Source organism: Corylus avellana, chromosome ca3, assembly GCF_901000735.1.
Source record: "Corylus avellana chromosome ca3, CavTom2PMs-1.0".
NCBI classification, from domain to species: domain Eukaryota; kingdom Viridiplantae; phylum Streptophyta; class Magnoliopsida; order Fagales; family Betulaceae; genus Corylus; species Corylus avellana.
The window spans coordinates 9,605,701-9,628,362 of NC_081543.1; the positions used below are offsets into that span (position 1 = coordinate 9,605,701).

Here is a 22,662-nt window from a genome sequence, read left to right on the forward strand (position 1 = left end):
AAGAAATATCATTCATATTCGTTTGATTGGTGATTACATGAATTGAATCAAAATTCTTAAAATATTTAAGATTTATATATAAATAAATAAATAAATTTTTAATATGAGCATGGGTGATGGCCGCAACCACCTTAAGTGCTATTAGGGGTGGCCGCACCACCCCTAACATTCTGTTAGGGTAGTTGGTCATTCATAAAATATGATACAAATTTCCTCCAAATCGATTTGAAAGAAATTTTCTTAAATGATAAGTGTTATTTAACATATTTGTTTTTATAAAAAATCAATATTTGAGTTCCTAGGTTAATAGAATGTCAATAAATGACTGTTAAAAATAGAGGTAACTTAGTTTTAGACCCATAAATTATTAAACGATTTGAGAAGCCTCTCAAACTTCAAAACCTCTCAGTTTGGTTTCCTAAACTTTCAATTGCAATCAATTTGAACTTCTTCGTCAGATTTTAAACGTTAAAAGCGAGGAAAATTATAGTTTACCCCTCCAAAGTTGACAGCGTTTTTCAATTCGAACACCAAAGTTTCAATTTTTGCAATCTACCCCCACAAAGTTTCAATTTTTTTTTTCAATTCGACAAATATTATCCCAAAATTTTCATATTGCCCATAATTTTTATTTTTTTATAAAAAAAATAAATAAATTTGGGGCTACAAAAATGGCCAGATGGCCAAAGAGCCACCCCGAATTTTTTTTAAAATTTTTTATTAAAAAAATAAAATAAAATTAGGGGCAATATGGGAAGTTTTGGATACAATTGGTCAAATTGCAAAAATTTTGAACTTTTGGGGGGTGGATTGCAAAAATTGAAACTTTGGTGTTCGAATTAAAAAACGCTGTTAACTTTGGGGGGATAAACTGTAATTTTCCCTTAAAAGCGAGACAATGACATTTTATACTCCTGATTTTTTTTATAAATTCTAAATTTACCATTAATTCCAAATTAAAAAATAAAATAAAAAATAATGTAAAAAAAAATTATGGATATTTTGGTCTTTTTAGGGGTAAATCAAGGAAGTTAACGGATAAATCTGACGGAGGGGTTTAAATTGACTGTAATTGAAAGTTTAAGAGTCCAAATTGAGAGGTTTTGAAATTTGTGAGGCTTTTCAAATCCCGTGATTTGAAAATATAGCTAGTGCCCTAATATTTTAGGGAACGTTTGGTACGTGGAATTAATAGAACCCTATAATCGAATAGGCTATTCCTAGGAGAATAGTTATTAATTCTTGATAAATGAAATGGGTTTTCCCAAAAAAAATTCTTTGTTGTTCAACGACCCTGGCAAAACCACCCAATCAACAAATGTCATATCTGTTGATTTGTCGACCAATTTGTCGACCAATTTGTCCAAATTCATGTCCCACCAAGAAAATGGAAAAGCATAGATGCACAAATCCACCTAACACAGAGAATGAAAGACCCTAATAATAACCTAATAGCAACAACATAAGTAATCTGCTAAATAATAACCTAGGATCGATCCTTAAAACACTTGGGATTTCGGAGATGATCTCACATGTTCTGGTTGATTTCCTGTTTCAACACTTATTTTGTCTTCTCCATACCTAAACCAACAACTCTAGAAATATGTTAACAAAACTTAACCCTATAGGTTGAAATTTAATTAATAAGAATAATTAACCTTGAGATTTATTGACAAACTTTTCAAATTATTTAATTTATAATTAACTAAGCAAACTACCATATAATACATATTAGAGTGAATAAAATAGCAGAATGCATGCGAAAAATAATTATATAGTTACAATTAATACTTCGAAAACATATCTTAAATAAATTACAATCTAAAATTCATAAAGAAGATTATAAATATATATATATTTTTTTCGCAACAATGATATTTTCATTAGTAATAATATGTCTTTAGGGATTTGTAAAATCGACTGAAAGTTCAGGGGGTTAAACTGAAGTTTCCCCAAATACATATTATTACTAATGAAAATATCATAGTTGCGAACCTAAAAACTGAGTTCGAAATATGATAGTTTGGGTAGGTTTTTAAAAGGAATCCGAACCTCCTTCAAACATATGTTCAAGAATAAACTTCTTCTATATTTTTATTGGCACTCAAACAATCTTTAAATAGACTTACAACCATATTAATCCTAATGTAAAACAAATTTAAAGCTTTTAACCATAATTAAAACTAAAAAAGACTCTTGCTACAGTCAACAAACCCAACTAAAATGCTACTCAAATCTACTTGAAAGATAGACATAAAGATGAACTTCTTTGCACCACCATCAGCTTCTCTAAATTTAATCATATTCATTAAATGCAGGAAAAATTCCTAAAAAATCATCTAAAAAGACTCTCTCGGTGTTGCCTAGGTTTAGGGAGCACCAAGGGAAGCGAAAGTGCTTCCCTTAACATTATTTTAATATAAAAATACTTTATCTTTCCTTTATCATTTTTTCGAACAATATTTAATGGTATAAAAAATAAAAAAAATAAAAAATAAAAATAAAAAGTAGTTTGATTCCAAGTATTCAAGAAAAATCTAAGAGAGTCTACCTCTAGTGCTCTAATCATAAGCACCTTAAGACTCTAACAATCACCCTATAATAGGTGGAGAATCTACTTCTAGTGCTCTAATCATAAGCACCTTAAGACTCTAACAATCACCCTATAATAGGTGGATGGATCATCAATGAAAAGCATTTAATTCTCAAGGAACGTTAGAGGTTTTTCAAGACCTTCCTAAAAATTGGTTCCAAATTAACGTGTTACCATTGCATTATGAACATGTTTGAAATTGTGTTAGGAAACTTAAAAAGTACTTTTAGTACGAAAAAGTTATGCCAAATAAAAAGTTGATTTGTTTGGTTAAAAAAAAAAAAAAAACTTTAAAAGTATTTCTTTAATTTTTTTATTTTTTTTTTACTTTAAAAATTGTCAAAACGCACATTTTTTTTTTAAAAAAAAAACTTAAAAATAAAGTTTTTTAAAAAAAACAAAACTTTTTTTTTAAAAAAAAATTAAAAGCTCTATTTTGATACGCAGTCTCAAACATGCTCTATGCCTTTATTTACTACAAAAATAAATCACATATAAAATTGTCACACATCAATTTAAAACCATATATATATATTTTTTAAGAAAAAATAAAAATAAAAATCTTAGAAAAACCTATCATTTCTCTTGGTTCTTTATTCTACCGACCAATCAATAGCTCTCTCCAAATATTGAAATCGGAAATCCCATTCGATAAGGGAGAGAGCTTTGCGGCCAAAAGGCAAAAGCGAAGGAGGAATGCTACAATGCATTCTCTCCACCATCTACTCACCACCTCTTCACCTCTTCACTTGGATTTTGATTTTTTCAAAAATAGAATAAAATAAAACAAAAAAGTAAAGAGAGAAGAGATAGTGGGGAGATGGTGGGGAGAATGCAAAAAAGCATTTCCCAGAGCGAAGTGGGGTGTGGGGGGGAGCTGTTAGCTTGTTTCCACGTGCAGTGAAATTATTTATTTTATATTGTCGGGGGTCCACGTGAGATTTGATGCAACCACTCTACCCTTTGCGACAGCAAATAAAATAGGATAGGCTACATGTGACTCACATTTGCATGGTTAGTCATAAATAAATAATTAAATATAAATATTTCTCGAGATTGAGAAATAGTCTTTAAATATTATGACTTTAATATTATTTGCAGGCCACGATTAAATTAGTATTTTGCACAACAACACCAAAAAAAATAAATTAATTAATTAGTTAGTATTTTGCAAAACATTTTTTAATTTAACGAACAACAAAAATACAAAGTGGCATTGGCATACTCTCACAACCCGAAGTAGAAATACCCCTTTGATTTGATGTTCCACGTTTTTTGGATTGCGGTGGAAATATCTTTAGGAATAACTTCACTTCAGTCGTGGTAAACAAGGAGGGTTTTTTGTCCTCCAATAACTGAATGCCAAATCAGCTAGGAGCAAGAAAATAAAATGAAAACACATGCACTTGATTTTTATCCCCTCATAGCCCCAACCAACCCTGCCTCCGCCAGAGCCGCCGCCGCCTCTCTCCCTCTATCTCTTCATCGGCCACGTGGGGTGGCGCGGGCCACCCCAGAACATTCTGGGGGTGACCGGCGAGCCACCCCCGGCCCATGGGGTGGCACGCGGCCACCCCAGTCACCACCAGGGTGGCTCGCGAGCCACCCCTTGGCCTAGGGGTGGCGCGACGGCCACCCCCAAGCCATGGGAGTGGCTCGCCGGCCATCCCAGATGGCCTAGGGGTGGCCGGATGGGGCTGATGGTCCTCCTTTGTTCTTTGTTTTGGTGTTTTGTTCCCATTTTAAGTTTTTGCATTTTTCTTAAAATGCTGATGTGTCATGTGGTGAATGGTGGGCAGAAAACCCATGTTTTCTGCCCCAACCGTATAGCAACAGCTCTCAATATCTTTTTGTTTTTGTTGGTAGAATTAATTTATCGGACAACCCGTCAACATCCCAAAAAACATATTCTATTTTTTTCGAGGGGTGCGTTTTAAGAGTTATTTTCTAATCTCTATGAAGCAATACAAAAAAACAATGGCTGAGAATTTCTCAAAGATTATCACTTCATGGATTTCTAAGGTATTAAAGGCACACACAAGAAATGCATATAACAATTGTGCAAATAAATCATATATGTATATGTATATGTACATGCATATCATGTATGCATGTTACATGTGGTTTCAATTACAAATTTAAAATTTTGGGGATACCAATCATACATGTATATGAAAAAGAAGAGAATATGTAAATAATGGCATCCTCCACCAACCTTTCAAAACCCCTAGAGGGGAAAGAATGAAGAGTCCAACGTTGGTTCTAGAAACTTCTTGACCTCATATTCAAAAGTTATTATTTGTATGTAATAGTTATGCCCAGAAGAAAAAAATAAATAAATAAATAAATTCATGAAATTGACCGAGAGTTTTTAATTTACTTTCATTTCTTGGAGTAAATTTTTTAGAAGTTTTTAAAATAAGATGTGATTTTTCTTTTTAAGTCGGTCTAGTAATCTATTCATTAGTGAGAAAGAGCGCATTTATTGATTGGCTACATGGTCAAGAATACAAAGAGGACCGTTTTTCATATGAACTTGTCCGTCGACCGACTATTTGATATGTAAACAATGGTTGCCAAAGTAATCATAAAATCTGTTGAAGATTCTGATTCATTTTTCTAAGTCATGTGTTACCATGCATGTGATAATTAATATGGGATCAAAATATTCTAGAATTTTTAGGGTATCTTTATATATATCTTTTATATATATATGATTTATAACTATTAAATGAATTAATTTAAGTAATAAGGCATCACGTTGTCACTTGTCAAAGCCTGTATCAGGTAACATGTGATTAGTTATTAAAGATGAAAGAAAACTATTTTCATTGTATAGTTCATAAATCTAGTAGTTTTTTAATAGAAAAGCCAAAAGCAAATCCAACCCCTCTTGTTTTTTTCCTGTTTATTAATTTAGTTTTGGTCATATGCTAAGTAACTTAAGTTGACGAAATGTGAACGAAATTATTTATGTATGATTAATTAAATAAAATTGAAATGATTAGGATCAATTTAATAGGGACTACTTTATATACTATATATATATATATATATAGTATTTAAAAATGTTCTTAAAACTACTAATTACAAGAATCGACATCAATTTTATTTAATTTTAATTTTGAGACATGCTGTTGGGTTTTTTTCGTGGCCTACTTACATGAATTTTTGCTCACATGATCAAAGAGCCTGTTTGAGATTACGTACTTTTAGTATTTAAAAAATCGTGTCAAATAAAAGCTGGTTTGTTGATAAAAAATTTCGAAAGTTTTTTTTTTTTTTTTTACTCTAAAAATAGTCAAAACGCACTTTTGACAATAGCTTAAAAATGAAACTTTTTTCAAAAAATGTTTTTTTGACTTAAAAACTATATTTCTCGAACATAATTCCAAACAAGCTCTCAAACCTTCAATTAGGTTTTCTTTTTTAATGAAACCATTAAACCACTCTCCTTTCGGTCCATTGGTAAGTTTTCTCTCTCTCTCTCTCTTTTTTTTTTTTCCCACAAAAATGATATCAAATAAATCTTTAATTTAAACTTTTCAATCGAAGATGGCCCATATAGCTTTATATTTTATATGGAAAAAGCTTTTAATGATGCTTTGTTTGTAGAGATATGGGTTAGTGCGTGCTTCTTTCTGCACTAGATTACAATTTAACTTGCATGATTTGTTGGGATGTTGTTCCTGCTCTTTTGTCTGCTGCCTGCTGGATCAAATATATAGATATATATTAGACTTGTGTAAATTATTAAGTTTAAGATTAATTAGATCTTGAAATTTTAATTACACTAATATCCCCTCATGCATATTCATAAGAAGTTCAAGTGAGCTGCACTTTGACACTTACCAATTATTATATTAATTATATTTGTCTATTGGATTGCAGCCACTTTAAAGTCATAGGATCCATATTGATACAATTGAATTTTTAGGGTTCTTTTCATAAGGTGAGGTAAAGGTTTATGATGGGAAATTGACCTTCCACATCCACGCGCGTGAAAAGATAGTATGAAATCCTTTCATAATATTATTGGGATACACAATAATTTTCTGCCTAAATTGTTGGCAATTCTAGCTGTTTATATAAAAGAGCTTATATGAAACCTACATATTTTGGTAAGTAGACTAACAGTTCAAAATTTATTTAGACATATATAGACCCTCTCGGTCCAAACTGCTAGCAATTTAGGCCATATGAGACATTTATGCTCAGATAGGTGGTCGGACAGTTCAAAATTTATTTAGACATATATGAACTCTGTTGGTCCAAACTGCTAGCAATTTAGGCCATATGAGACCATACAAAAATTTACTGCAAACTTCTGTATCAATTTAGGCTATATACTCAAAGACGGATTGAGATCTCCTATAATTTTTTTTAAATTTGAGATTCTCAAATTCATAAATTTTAGTCATTCATCTCATTTAACCGTCTAAAATAAGTCTTGTTTTAGCATATAATGAGAAAGCTATCCTCAAGGAATTTAATAAGTCATGTTTCTATATATAGCTTATTTTAGACTTTTAGATGAAATGAACGGTTAAGATTTATGAATTTAAGAATTTTAAATTTTTTTTTAAAAAAATTAAGGATCTCAATCCGTGGCGAGACTATCCAAATTTTATTTGTAAAGAGGGAATTCGGAAATTTAACTGATGTGGATCTTTGTCCCCATTGGTAATGGCAGCTTAATTAATGAAAAGATTTTTAAAATGGGAGGTTGGAAAGGGAAAGTTTGGGTAACCTTTACTCTTTATTTTATTTGCAGATTGATCATTATAGTAACTATTTTAATGGGTACATATTCCACTTCCCATTCTGAGGAATCTATAACCGGTAGTTGAGGTCCTCTAGTTTTCTTTCCCCTCCCTGGGAAGGGTAGCTGGATGGACTTACTGAGCCTTCAATTCCTTCTTCAACAGTTCCCAAACCTCCATGTTTTTAAATCCTTCACTTCTCTCTCCCTCTCTTGGCTCTCTTCATCACCAAGCAAGCAAGCAAGCAACCATTCTCCATCTCTCTCTCTCTCTCTCTCTCTCTCTCTCATTTAAATGGCTCCAAAAAACGATGGACCGGCAAAGAAAGTAATGAACAAAGGAGCATGGACAGCAGAGGAAGATCAAAAATTGTCTCAGTACATTGAAATCCATGGTGCAAAGAGGTGGAAGACAATTGCACTCAAAGCAGGTTAATATTACCACATATCTCTAGCTTCATATTAAACAAAAAAGAAAAGAAAAAGAAGTAATCTAGAGAAAGAAAGAAGAGAAAAGCTGCTATATTTTTTTTTCTTGCTTTAATTTTGATGTGCTGTGTTTTTTTTTTTTTTTTTTTTTTGGCAGGTTTAAATCGATGTGGGAAGAGTTGCAGATTGAGATGGTTGAATTATCTGAGACCCAATATCAAAAGAGGCAACATATCAGATGCAGAAGAGGACTTGATACTTAGGCTTCATAAGCTATTGGGGAACAGGTAACTGCCACGTCATCTCAATTCTACAGTGTTTAATTATTGCAATTCTGTTATTCATGACTACCAAATCAAGGAATTAATGTCTTATGGTTGAGGACATGTCTGTGTAGGTGGTCTTTAATTGCTGGGAGACTTCCAGGACGAACCGACAACGAGATAAAGAATTATTGGAATTCTCATTTGAGCAAGAAAATAAATCAAAATGAGAAAACACGAGAACCTTCGTCTGCACACGAGATTACGCCTCAGAAGACGGATATGGAGGGTGCTAAAGTAAGTGGGACTTCTGAGGGAAATTTTGATGTAAATGAGTTCTTTGACTTCACCGTTGAAGGATCATACGGTCTAGATTGGGTGAACAAATTTCTTGAACTTGACGAGGATTCTTGGCTCACTAAAAAAGGTGAGCATTGTGTAATATAAAAATAACATTTGTTTTCTCCTTTTGAAAACCGACTACAATAACAAGAGCGTGATTCTTCAGTAAACGATGAATAAATTTTTCTGCTCATTGTTGTATTTCTGGTACGCGCGAGTTAACGGCCATGAATATAGTAATTATATGCAGAAAACAATGAAGAAAGACAACAATATTATAGTAATAATATGCAGAAAACAATTAAGAAAGACAAGGATATTATATTAATTTATGCAAAAATCTCTTGGAAGTTTCCTGGGTTTGGGGCGAAATATTTACCAAAAGATGGCGTTGTTCCTTTACGTATTTCAAGAGAGCTTGGTTTTCAAGGTGATAATGGAGTCAACGTAAAAGATGAGCTTTTTGTAAACCAGCTGAGCAGGTGGGGGATTTATTTAGTCAATGAAAAAGTCTTCCGTCTTTGCATAAAAAAAAAACATAAATTAACAGCTGTACGTTGGATTAAACCTAATCCTCTTACCTTTAAGACTTTGTTTCTTCTTTTTCTCTAAGGGACTGTTTGTTTCTCCATTGGAGCATCTCAGCAGCTTATATAAAACCTCTATATATATTGTGTATATTTAGTTAAAAGGGACCTGAAATGATTAGGTCAAGCAGTTTGTCTTGACGTTAATTATCAAAACACATATTTTGCTTTTTGATTAACTTCTTTTATACAAGCAGTACTTTCTTTTCTTTTCTTTTTTTTCAATCATTTGTCTCTCTTTCTTTGCTATAGTGAATAGTCATTTTCTTACTATCTTGGTGATTTAAAAAAATAAAAAAGTAACTTCACAAGGGTACTAAAAGTTTCAGGGGTATAAAAGTTATTTTATCCATTTTAACGTCGGTTTAACGCCGAATCCTAACGGAGATGGGTAAATTGCATCAAATTAAAAATTCGAAGGGTGAAATTGAGGATTTTTAAATTTTGAATGGTCTTTTCAAAACCCGTGAAAGTTTAAGGGACCTTGTGAATTTTCCCAAAAAAAAATACTGATAATTTTTTTTTTTTAAATAAAGAACGTAATAAAAAATCTGCTATAGTTTATATTCGAAAAAGTAGTATGTAAAGTAGAAAACTATGATTTTTAATTAGCAAAAATGCATATCATTGTTGAAAATGCTCTTAGAAAAAAATTTAGTTTTTTTTTTTAATTTTATTTATTTTTTTAAAAAGAGCAACATGGGGAGATCACTATATATAATGAGAAGAAATTAATCGTGCAGAAAACAGTGGAGTCTGTGAGTCTGTGATCTAACTAGCTCTTCAGGCAATTCATGGGGAGATTCTCCATTAATAAGGCAGACAATATCTCTGTGGGCTCAATAATCTAATCCCATGGAGGGTGTGATATTCAGGAAAGAAGACTTGAGACTAAAGTCTACCAGTGTCCCTCAATGATTATATTTTGTACACGAAAAAACAATATATATATATATATATATATATATCCTGCCAATTTTAACGTGGCGTATTATAAGTGATTTATCTTCTAAGTAAATAAGGATCATGAAATCACTTATAAGTTAAACTTAACGTGAATAAAAAAAATATGTCACCTTAACGCCGATTTTAATGTAGCGTATTATAAGTGATTTATCTTCACAGTGGGTCACAATGCGTTTTTTTATTTTTTATTTTTTATTTTTTAAATTGAGTTAATATTTTAAATTTTTAGGGGTATAAAGGTCATTTTATCCATTACAGTCTAATTTAAATTTAAACTCTAATGATAGAGATGACGTTACGAACTTTTTAAACTTGAATACATTAAATTAAGAGTTTTTTAAATTTAGAGAAGTAATTACAAATATAATGAGTGAATTTTTTTCAAATTTTAAGAATTTATTTTGAAATTTTTACTTCTCATAATTAAATATTTGTACCTTTTAGAACAAATCCATATTTTTCAACTTAAATTTATGGAGCACGTTTATATAAATATTTTTCTAATTGAATAAGGAAGTGGTAGAATGGACTAAAACACCGAATAATAGGTAGGCTCCCTAACATCCGCCCTCACAACGAAAAACACTGTACAAAATAAGTGTCTCAGTTCTTCGATGGGACTACATAAAGCAATTTCAAAAGCAAAAGAGAAACAAATATAGACGAACCTATTTAAACCCTAGCTAGGAAACTGCATTTTAGACTATCGTAATCGGAAACAAAAACACAAAGAGAGGAAGGCACCAACACTTTAACCTTAATCGAAACAAAAGTCTCTGCTACTAAAAACTTATTTGAGATTGCGTTTGAGAAATAGAACTTTTAAATCAAAAAATATTTTTTGTCAAAAGCTTAGTTTTTAAGTTTTTACCAAAAATACGTTTTAACTATTTTTAAACTTTTTAAACCTTAAAAAATACTTTTAAACCTTTTAAACATGCCATAAATCTAATATAAATATAATATATATGGAGCATATTATTACAAGACATGTTGGGCTACACTCGAACTAGGACCAGTAAATTGAAAGGACAGGCAATAAATTAAAAGTTCGTACGTAGTACAATCAATCCCCATCTGTAGACAGATGGCCACATCAAAAGTGATAAGAGATAATTGTAAATTCAATAATTGCATTTTACTATTTGATTTTTGCTTTTTAACCAATATATATTAACAAATGAATAACAAACGTAAGACATTTAACTACGTTTACCTTTATACCACATTAAAACTTTTTTTAAGCAGAAAGCAACCTCTTTATATTGAATGTCACTTAAGGTCTGTTTAAATGTGCGTTTAAAAAATTTAAAAATGCGTTACACTCAAAAAAATTCGTTTGAAAAAAAAAAATACCCGTTTAGTAAAAAAGGTTAAAAGCACTTTTAAAAATCCAAAAAATATAAAAATAACCAAAATACATTTTTGGCCAAAAAAAGTTTTTTAACTTAAAAAATATCTATTTTTTAAACGCAATCCCCTAAGTAATGTTATGCATTTTAAATAATTAAACAGTATAACTTTTTGCTTTCCCTACTACTTTTTCAATATAAATTCTAATATATATTGTTTTCTTAAACCACTGAGAGAGAAGAGAGATAAATTATTTAAAAAAGAATACGTAAGCTATAGTGCTTGTCTAAAAGTAGCTAATTAAAAAACAAAATATTTGTTTTAAATAAGAATGTAATGATATTTAAGTATACTGTTTACTCATGCCGGACGAATAGTATGTACAAATTTAATGTTTCAATTGTTTTTTTTTTAATATTCATATATACTGTTCACGTAACGTGAGTAACGTGAGTAACGTGAGTACTGATGACTCACGCGGATATATGAATATTTTGAAATAGTTACGGAACTTAGATTGGGTTGAATATCAGTTGATAGTTGTAATAATCGGGGAATGACATTGATGGTTACTTTATAATAAACAAACGTACGGAGGGTACATTTTCATTTCAGGACAGGAAATTGCAATAATTGAGGTTTGAATGTAGGTAGACTGATGGCGGCATCCTAATTAAACCAGCACAAGACGACTTTTTGAACTAATTTTCAATTCACACAATAATGTGGTGCACATTTTATAGTACATTATTTGTGGCAAGTGGGACTGGAGCTAACAATCAGTCCTTCCACAGGAGACAGGACATCTTTCAAATGTTCCTTCCATGGATTCGGACACACAATAATTATTTTCCGTTGAAATCTTTAATAATTTAAACCGATAATGTTTTAGTTCTTGAAATCAATTTTTTTTTTTTTCCTCTAAAAACAAATGTCAATTTAATAAAAAAGAGTAATATAATTTTCTCCAACTTAATTTGAAGGAAAAACTTTGTCACAATTTATTAACTTGAATGTTGTTTTCATTGGTTAGAAGATGTGACTGTCAAATTCTCACAAAATGTTCCCAAATCGTGGCGAGGAAGATGAAAATGAGAGAGGATTACGCATGGAGTAAAATTTTGGGGATAGAAGAGAAGATTACGTTAATTTACTGTATGACTTGGAGTGAGAGCTGATGTATAATCTTAGCTGGTGTTTTAAAATGATATGAAAAACCCTAGTTGTCATTTTTTAAAGTAAGAAATTAATAATATGTCTCGTGTTTTTATAGGGTATGTTGTAACAAAGTAACAGATTCTGTTAAGTTATTTAACGGAAATTGATTTTATGGAGTAAACTGTTATTTTGACCTATCCTGAAAACATATAAATTATTTTTTATACTACAAGGAGTGATTTGTAATTTATGCCAACTACATGGACATATAAATTATTTTTTATACGACATGGAATGATTTGTAATTTAGGCAAACTATAGGGGCTAATTTTGCATCTATCCCGAAAATTTATGACACCCACCTGGTCAAATAGGTAGTCGAGGTAGTCCAATTTGGACACGTAGGTTTCACACCACATCAATTACCTGTCATGCCTAGATAAATGGCTAGACAACCCAACATTTATTTGGATAAATAAGTCTCATATAAAACCTCTCATATTACTTGTCCAAATTACTAGTAATTCAAACAGGAAATTGCTAGGAATAAGATCCTTATCAGGTCACTTCAAGAATAAAAAAAAAAACACTTGTATTACTGTACATTCAAACCAGCCTTTACAAATTCAATGCATTTGTGGGAGAACTTATTAAAATGGCTAGGAATTTGTGATTTGAATCTGGTTCAGCCTGTTAAACCATATTGAATGAAGAATCATATGAAACAAATCATATCTAATTGGTCTAGGGTTCCAAAGAAAATGCTTCTGCACCATCTTGACATTAGTTTGCATGTTGAGATATCTTCTGAGAGGAATAGCCAACAAAATCTCCTTCAGCTTGGGAATATCCTGCTCAGCCACAACAACAGAGAAAGCACTCCAGTCCAGCACTTCACTGAAAGGAAGCACAAAATTATCTGCAATAATTACAGGAACACACTCATAATATATAGCCTCAACAATCCTAGGGCTGTTCACTTCATACCCCATTGGGCACAAACAGTATTTACTACTTTTCATGTGTTGAACATAAGACATCTTTCTGGAGACTCTATCTGGCAGAGGCCCATAGATTCTCATGTCTTCATCCTTATCTCTCCAATACTTGAGCAGTGTGGGACGGACTCTCCCATGCATGTTTCCTGCAAAGAAGGCAAGAATAGGGCGCTGTGAGACTCTATTCCCGCCAACATTTCTAAGAGGTCTTCTAGGGGTCCTTATGGTAGTTTCTGGGAGGGAAACATCCTTTCCAGCCACAAAAACTCCTTCTGATTGGTCTGCATTGCATAGAGCTTTTATGGTGTTTCTGCTTAGCTCCTCATGTTCAGTCACTGTGTAAGGGCCCTACAAGGTTGAAATAGAACATATGAAAAGTTAGGTGAGTAAATATGGCGACAGAGACTTGACACATTAATATTGATAATACACTGATGCTCAAATTCCAGAAGTAAACAGAATAAAAGTTAGGAAATTTTGGAGGATCTCTTTCTCTATCTCAATGTTAGGTAACTTGAAATTTTGGAGTCCCAGCCATTGCTAACTTTTTAAGTGAGATAGCTGCATCTCCAACCAGAACTAGAAATTGGTATGAAATGATTTTGCAAAGGGTTTCATTTTATGCGAGGCGCAAATGGTGTTCTAAGAGCCTATTTGGGATTGTATTAATAAGCTTAAAAAGTGCTTTTAGTATATGAAAAGCTGTGCTAAGCAAAAATAGGTATGTTTGATAATACTAAAAAAAAAAAAAAAAACTTAAAAAGCATTTTTCGACTTTTTTGCGATAAAAAAAAAGCCTAAAACTGTGCTTTTGGGAAAGCTTAGAAATTAGGCTTTTTCTAAAAAGCTATTTCAGACTTTTTCTATAGACAAAAACTCTATTTTATAACGTAATCCCAAATAGGCTTTAAGAACACATACTAAATAATGTGTGTGTGTGTGAGAGGGAGAGAGAGAGAGGAACTTTTAAGACGACAGCTGCTAACACAAATTTTTATAGCAAAAAATACAAAGAGAAGTAGAGAAGCCCTTAAGTGTTGAAGCACTCCTTACAGAAAATAGTCCAATGGCATAATAGGTAATGCATAATTCGATGTCAAAGATGATATGCACCATTATACATCCTCTTCATTAATTACAGGACCTTATCTATGTATATCTATAAAGGTCCCATCATTCTGTATTGAACTTTAATGGCTGGGACCTAACTCTGTTGGTTGTGCATGTGGTGTAGAGTTAGATCCATCCCATCATTTTTTCTCCCCTTACAAATATGAGTAATGCTAGAAGTCTCTCTTATGTCACTCCAAGAATTTTGTGACTTTTAAAATCATCATTGGACTTGTGATTGATTATTATTGAATTTTGATCAACCGGTGATTTTAAAAGTCACCTCATTCTTGAGGTGACATAAGAATGACTTTTAAAATTACTCTTCAAACATATAAGTTGCACCTGTTTATCCCAAAGAAACTTCTAAACTATAATTGCACTGAGAGCAACATTTTGATTTTTGTTCATGAAGGCTTAACATCTCTAATATAGATATAAATGAAAACAAAATTGCTTATGTTTGAGGAATTGTCAAAGTAAGCAAAATTAGACACACACACATATAACATTTCTATGACCAAAACAAAAGAGGCTACTGTACCCAGTCGTGGCAAGCGGCGAGGAAATGATCTGATCCATGTGTGCGGTTCCAGAAGGGATACTTGGCAGCAATCATGTTCACATAGTCCCTCAGGAAGATTGACAGCGGTCTCATATTATGTGACTCAGGCACATAGAGTGTCATTTGCAGCTGGCGTGCACTATAAGGCAAATAAAATAAGTGAGCCTTTTCAGGGTCTCTCGTCACAAATTGCCTGTTTGCCTCTATCAACTTCATGAACCATCCTTCAGAAGCATAAATTCCACTGAGATGAGGTTCGTGAAATATAGGCCTCGCTCCATCAGGGTAAATGAACACTTTAAGTGTCATTTCCATCAATTTGTAGCTCCTGCAAATGAGGAAAATCAACGGCTTTTATACTACTCCTATCAACTAAAGAATAAAAGTGAAGGAAATGGCATAAAGGTCAACAATCCCAAAACAACTCTGCCATTAATGTAGTTTCTAATGTTTATATCAGCTTGTCTCAGATATGGGAACAACTAATGACAACTTACTGGCTAATACTAATCATAGCTGCAAAAATCAACCTTATTACTCATATGTATGACATGCAAATGATTTTGATTTCTCAAGAAACACTGCATTGTACTCTTAAAACTATCCGATTTCAAAGTACAAACAACTATTTCTTCTGACTATTCATCTATTCACTGTTACCTACCAACAACTACCTTGTTATCCCATGACAAACTGTCAACCATTATGCTGAAATTGGTACACACCCACCAAACACTTTTGCATCTTTCAAGACGCATGGCTTTTTTCTTTTCTTTTCTTTTTTTTTTTCTTTTTTTTTTTTTTAATATATTTTTTTTATTGAAGTCATGTTGATGAATTGAAGTGCCTACCTAACATAGCATCAATATAGATCAATCTTTCAAGCAATCCCCTCTACTGCCTTCACCTTCTTATATGAGAATGATTTTATTTGGGCAAGAGCGTTCACCTCCTTATATGAGAATGATTTATATTGGTGAGAGCTCCTCACACAGGATAATTGCATGGGACTGAATTTGTATAAAAGAAAGAAGGAAACATAGACATGGAACTTTTGCTGTTTTAGAATTACTTATTTTACCAAGCCTAGTTAAATCATTGAGACTTTTCTCAATCTTTGCTGTTTTTCTTTTGAAGTGGGGAGGGAAAGGATGCACCTACAGAGTTCCAACACTTTGATTAAAAGTACCAATTTCTCTCATTTCCTTTCATGATCAACAAGTCACGGGGTTCTTACAAATATCAACCTTGAACTTTAAGGCGGGTATCAATTTGGTCCCTGCATTATCAATTTCAACAATTAACCTCTTAAATTTAACCCCAAGGAGTTGGCTCAAGTGGTAAATGGTAAGGGCTTTGGTCTTGGTGGCATTCTTATCAAGTCTAAGGTTCGAATTCCCTTGAATGCAAACAATTCTTTGGGGCCAGCTAGCCAGCAAAGCTGGAGTATTACCCGATCCGTGTGGAGGGAATGCTTTGTCAAGCGAGGAAGCATACCAGTCACCTCGTCTTCGTCTAAGATCCACTTTTTTCAGAAGAATCTAGATATTCAACTTTGTAGGACGAAGACAAAGATCTCTTAGCCTCCACTCTCCACCCATCACTGAGTATTCCGACCAACTATGACTCCATTAGTTTACCACCCCAACTTTTCACCTTTTTTTTTTCTTTCCATGAGGCGTTGCTACTGTGACTTAACTTTAAGAATAACAATATAATTATAATAACTGTAAGAACAATACCAAAGCACTAACTGAAAACCTCATTAACATTTACACATAACCACACAACTCTGTTTATACTTGCATTCTACTAATAAAATGTTTCATACTTCCTAAACCTAAACATATAAAAAAGATACTATTATAACCCAAACCTGATCAAACCTCTGTCAAGCTTTGTCTGGGTTTCAAAATACTATGTCTTCTTCAACTTCTAAGGAAAGTAGTCCAAACAGTGGGGCTCTCCTGGGCTTATGTCCTCTACAGCTGTAAATTTTAACAATTTACAGGTGGAACTTGTGAGTCCATGTTCAGTAAGTAAATGCAAATAATTATGCTATGTGTATGTGAGCCCTTTAAAATTTTCTCTCTTTTTGTTAATGCAAGAAAATCCTTATTTATTGAGTGTCTAAAAATGGGAGAGACTTTCGATTTCAACATTTCCTGAACATGAAACATAAATATTGTTAGTGACTTAGTCTTCCCTTAGCCTGTGTCGAACTCACTACCATGTTCGACTTGGGAGTGTTGAATGTTCTCCCCCATTCAACCAATAGGGTCAAGAAAACCACCCCGCTCAACTAAGGCTCTGAATGATTGACCCCAAACAGATAGGATTGTTGAATGTCCTCCTCCATTCAACCAAAATAAATTAACCACATACACATTAGGTTTGTCAAGTTCACCACCCTACTCGACTTGGGAAACAAATTAACCCCATTCAATTAAGGCATGTTGAGTGTACTACCCCCGCTCAACACCGGGTTTCAAACGTATAATCCCTGAACAAACTGGGCTTGCCTTGGGTAAACTTTTGTACAGTAAAATTTATACTTTTCTATATTCATAAAACTTTTCTTGAAAATAACCTTTAAAAATATACTTGTATTGTGTATACTTTTCATAAATTTCTTTTGTAAACCGTTTTCTCAATTGTAAATGATCAAGAGCAGGCTCATATCCACAAAATATTAGTATCATGGCACACAAGTAAATGCATGCAAATAGTATCACTACTAGTAAAGAGATTTACTTACAGATGCATGTAAAAACACATTTAAATTCTCTAGCAGACGAACATATTTACTTACAAATGCATATAAAAATAATCTAGATGGTCAGAATATTTACTTATTATGCATGTAAGAATACATTTAATACTTCAGTTGGTCAGAGGATATACTTACAAGTTTTGGTCAAACATTTGCTAAGGTTTGTACTGTATCACATGCTCGTTTGCAACACATCATGCTCATTAATTAGGATTCTTTTTCTTTGAAAAACCTAACACTTCACCTAGACTTTAAACACCCTCCTTTCTCTAGAAAACCCTTATCAACCAAGACATTATGTGACTTCCTCGTTTGAATGGACTACGACCGAGCATTGAACGAGACATTCTATTATTATCTCGTTTGAACGAACCCATTTTCGTTCGAACGAGAATTTCTTATCTCAAAATTTTCAATGTAAAAGTCATTATGAGCCCAAATTTTCCCATCACTAATCTCTTCTTCCATATCATTCTGAAATATGCATTTGACACACTATTCCTTAGGATTTCAGGTTCTCTGGTCAGGATTCATTAATTGGCCAAAGATTGAACAATCCGAAAGATAAACCAAAGAAAAAAATTGAGGGAGGGAAATGAATTTTCAAGGACACAATTTATTTAACAAGAGAAGAATGACAAAACTCACTGCAAACTATCATATCTTAAGGTAGATAAACTAATTCTCATTACTTTTTTTTTTAATAAGAAATTTCATTATTTGATAAAGCGCAAAGGGGCGTGCAACCCTACCACACATGAATTATACAAAGAACCCCTAATCTGACAAAAAAGAACAAAAACTACAAAAATCTGCAAAACTAGAAACAAGCAGACTATAATGAGCAGATATCCAGGTATATATATAAAGTGTTGATCACAAACTCCCGCAACTCTGTCACTGAAATCTCTACATCTTTAAAGTTCGGGGCATTTCTCTCTCGCCAAAGACACAACATTACGCACAATGGAGCAAACCTCCATACTTCCGTAATTGTACCTCGCCCAACCTGTCCTCCCTAACAATCCAACAAATCAATCACCCGACTAGGCATAATCCACTCCACATCAAACATATTAAGAATGAAGCTCCATTATTCTCTCGCAATTTCACAATGAATTATGTAATGGAAGAAAATTTATGACTCGGTGATGCCTAATTGAAAATATTGAAAACCTAGGGATTCATTTTCGCTAAGACAATTTCAATACTTAATAATTGAAGCTAGAAAGTGAGATAAATGTTAAAGGCTAAGCAATTAACATATGGAGCTAAATTACGATTTGTAACGCATCATATCGTAATTATGAAACCTTAAGGTCTGTAAACATTTTGATTAAGCTTAATTTCTAATGTGAATATCATTCAAAATTAATTTAGTTATGATATATGTTGATACATTTAACCACGTGACAGAGTATTGATTGTGTGTCCCTGTGAGGGAGAGGAAAAATTAGCAAAAGGAGCTTGCCGGGCATGGTGGCGGGAGATACCTTTTAGCTAGGAATGGACAGATACTACTAGTGTGACCGAGTCTTCCACATTGGAAGCAAAATTCCAAAAGCCGCTCATAGTTCATCTGAATTCAAACTAGTGGTTTATCCTGTCAACTATGCATGAAACCCGGTGAGAGAGGGTTGTTGATGTTAACTTCGATTTCCACCCTGAAGAAATTCTTTTAGTGAATACCTTCTATCTTGGCATCATGCTTAAGCCAGCCGGGGATTTTAGAGAAAGGAATAAGGCTAAAAAGATCAGAAAGGCAAAAGATGAAGATGATCCTACCTAACGCATGCAACCATCTTTTTATAATAGTTTGTCTCATAACCGTCTACCACGTGCCCTTTCCCTATTGGCGAATCCCCTATAACCGAACAACCCACACCTCCCCTCACCTGCCTCATGGTCCCCAACCTCATGCCAGGAATAAAGGGGATTGATGTTGAGGTTGCAAGGGGCAAGGGAGTGAGTGTGGTAGGAGCAAGGTGCTCTCAGGTTCTTCCTTGGGTTGGCAGGCCTTAAATTAGTGGGCCCCTAACAAGACGAGCCCAAGCCCCAAAGGTCCGCCACCACTATGTATGATCATGTGTTATACTTTCTTTAAGACTTAATTTATGCAAAAATCGGCTCACATAATCAAATTTTAAATAGTGAAGCATCACACATAGAAATTTGGATCAGTTTGGATCTTGGGTTGTGACATAATATGTGACAAAATAAATTTAATCCAATCAACCCAATGACAATTAGACCAATCACAAGGCATAGCGTGGTAAAAAACAATATAAAAGTCATATAGGCACCAGGAAGCATGATGGGGTAACCATGGAAAAGGTTCTATGAAATATACCTTTTGAAAACAGAAATGTTCCGAAACAAAGGGGAAAATAGCTCAGGATCATCAATAACTACTGGAGCATGCTCAATCTCTTTTTTAGCATACATCAGCGCCTCATTTGGTGACAAGGACCAAATGTATCTCTGAAAATATAGCCACAGAGGTAAATTTATTGTTAATAGCTTCCTTTGTTATGCTACAAAGGAAAACAAAATTAGAACTCTCAATACTTCTACCTGGAAGCGAGAAGGCACTATTTTACGAGGAGGGAGAGGAGGTAGCAGCTTTGGCTTGTCATCTAGTTTGATATTCTTTTTCCTTCTTCTAGATATAGATTTAGATTTAGAATTTTTCCTCATGGGAGCAGTCACTCTCTTCGGCTCAACTGGCATTGATTGGATCAACTTAATAGAAGAATTCACTGAAACAACAGGGGCAGCTAGAACAAACTGAAACTCTTCGACCCTTGCCTTAGTGAGGGTCTCACTCAATGGAATAGTACTATTCAAAGATTCATATGATGAAACTGTAACATGTGGTGACAGAAACCATATCTCCAGGGAATAAGGAAGGCTAAACATCTGAAACACAACACCAGCTATTGTCAAAATGGCCCCAACCAAAAACAGTGTTCTCCAATCAACTTTGTACCCCACACAACGGCGGATAAGTTCCTTCATCAGGATAATGGCAATGCACCACAATGATCTTTTCATCTCATTGTACTAGATAAACCTTGCCCATTATCAATAAAAAAGCAAAAAGAAGGAGCCCAGTGATCATAACATGAGCATATCATTCTAAACATTATTTGCCTCTAAGGACTGCATCAAATTGGCATGCCTTTTTGTTCTTGACAAGGTTAAACTCGATTCCATCTCACCAATAGTTGTCAAATCCACAATCTAATAATTCCAGCTTCTCAATAAGAGACTGAGACATAAAACAAAAAAAATAAATAAATTGAAGATCTTTTCAAAAAAATGTTAGAAGAAAAATTACAACAGTAATTCAATAGTTCCTCATCAAGTTTCTGTCATGATCAAAGGGAAAAAATCTGATTGGTAGCACATAAAAGGAATACCTGACAGACATAAATGAAAGAAAAAACTGAAAACTGGAAACAGAGAGAGGTAGAGTATTAAAGTACAAGTTCATGAAATATGAAGGAAAAAAATTGAAAGAAAGATAACCAATTTTGTGTCCATGCTTATGAACTACTTGATTTCTTTGTCAGATTGAGTGGAAGCATTAAAGAGATTCAAAGAAAGCCATTCAATAAAATCAAATAGTATTTTAACCTATACATTTTCCATACAAATATGATATTTAATTTCAGCACTCAATAGCTATTACATTTTAACCAAAATACTATCAAATTGCATATGAAATAACCCTAGCAAACCCAGCAAACTAAAATCAAGTTTCCAGGGCTTAATGGGGTGAGGGTGCCATTGCAAGAAATATGATCCTCATTTTCCATTGAATTTCGAACAATATTACCCGTAATCATTTCCAGAGCTAGCTATTCATCAATTAATTTGTTAGCATACTCAAAAACCATATCTTTAATGGATATTCAATCCAAATTTTCAACAATTCACCACAAATCAAGCAATTTGGCCCATCCAGGCAATGAAAAACTAGGCTACAAATTTTTGATTACCACATAAATGGAATTGTTTTTATTATTCTCTAACCAAAAAAGAAAAGGCCCCCATCTAAAATTTTCTCTCTTTTTTTTTGTTTTCTTCCTCTTGTTTCTATCACAGTTCCAAAAAATAAAATAAAGAATGTATTGTAGAAGCTGAAATTGTGACGGGAAAAAGGTAAAGCAAAGAGACAAAGAAAGAGTCAATACGAAGGAAGATAAATGACAGAATCAAATATGAAACATAATATAGTAGTAACCATACCTTCATCCAACGAACACGAAGAGATACAACGGAGTTTATAACTGTAGGAATTGTAGGAAAAGGTAGAGACAGAGACAGAGATAGAGAGACAGAGAGAGGGTGGCAAGGTTGAATGGAGGGAAACAGAGAGGATGGGAAGGATGACACGGTAATCCTATATATAGCTCTATGACATTTCATGTATGCGATTACTAAAATTAACGAAAAACTGATTTTTGTACTTTTTTTTCTTTTAAGTCTGCAAGAGTCGTTGACTTTGTATGCTCTTTTATGTTTTATTTTTTAGTTTTTTGGTAGTTGGTATAACTAAACCTGGAAAAGTATTAATTTGCGTGGAAAATAATTTTAGTTAAATTATTGTTTAGTGAAAAATAAAATCATTTTCCTACCCAATTTAAAATGTTTTCGATTTGACCACGATTTTTCGGTCATACCAAATACCGAAAAATATGAAAAACGTTTTACGTCGAAGCAAACGGAGCCTAAGAGTACGTTTGTCATTACAATTT

The 22,662-nt window shown here is 33.1% G+C and overlaps 2 protein-coding genes across 2 annotated transcripts; one reads left to right on the forward strand and one right to left on the reverse strand.

Annotated features, from left to right (window-relative positions):
- Positions 1-7,455: 7,455 nt before the first annotated feature.
- Positions 7,456-8,590, forward strand: LOC132175768 (transcription factor MYB1-like). Its single transcript, XM_059587815.1, has 3 exons — positions 7,456-7,786; positions 7,942-8,071; positions 8,182-8,590. The coding sequence occupies exons 1-3, from the start codon at positions 7,651-7,653 to the stop codon at positions 8,492-8,494; spliced, it is 579 nt and encodes a 192-aa protein (XP_059443798.1). The 5' UTR covers positions 7,456-7,650; the 3' UTR covers positions 8,495-8,590.
- A 4,422-nt stretch (positions 8,591-13,012) lies between these two features.
- LOC132173309 (probable glycosyltransferase At5g03795) lies at positions 13,013-22,265 on the reverse strand. Its single transcript, XM_059584766.1, has 5 exons — positions 22,154-22,265; positions 20,474-21,170; positions 20,250-20,380; positions 15,106-15,454; positions 13,013-13,799 (listed from the first exon to the last, which is right to left on the reverse strand). Exons 2-5 carry the CDS (start codon positions 20,951-20,953, stop codon positions 13,113-13,115), a joined length of 1,647 nt encoding a protein of 548 aa, XP_059440749.1. The 5' UTR covers positions 20,954-21,170; positions 22,154-22,265; the 3' UTR covers positions 13,013-13,112.
- Positions 22,266-22,662: the final 397 nt, after the last annotated feature.

What these genes read in the sequence shown, in the direction of transcription:
- LOC132175768 (XM_059587815.1), top strand. Translation starts at nt 7,651, where the DNA reads ATGGCTCCAAAAAACGATGGACCGGCAAAGAAAGTAATGAACAAAGGA. An exon ending in GACAATTGCACTCAAAGCAG is followed by an intron (nt 7,787 to 7,941) that starts GTTAATATTACC and finishes TTTTTTTGGCAG; the next exon opens with GTTTAAATCGATGTGGGAAG. An exon ending in CATAAGCTATTGGGGAACAG is followed by an intron (nt 8,072 to 8,181) that starts GTAACTGCCACG and finishes ATGTCTGTGTAG; the next exon opens with GTGGTCTTTAATTGCTGGGA.
- LOC132173309 (XM_059584766.1), bottom strand. Translation starts at nt 20,953, where the DNA reads ATGAAAAGATCATTGTGGTGCATTGCCATTATCCTGATGAAGGAACTT. An exon ending in AACATTTCTGTTTTCAAAAG is followed by an intron (nt 15,455 to 20,249) that starts GTATATTTCATA and finishes CCTCATTTGCAG; the next exon opens with GAGCTACAAATTGATGGAAA. An exon ending in TCGCCGCTTGCCACGACTGG is followed by an intron (nt 13,800 to 15,105) that starts GTACAGTAGCCT and finishes TCAACCTTGTAG; the next exon opens with GGCCCTTACACAGTGACTGA.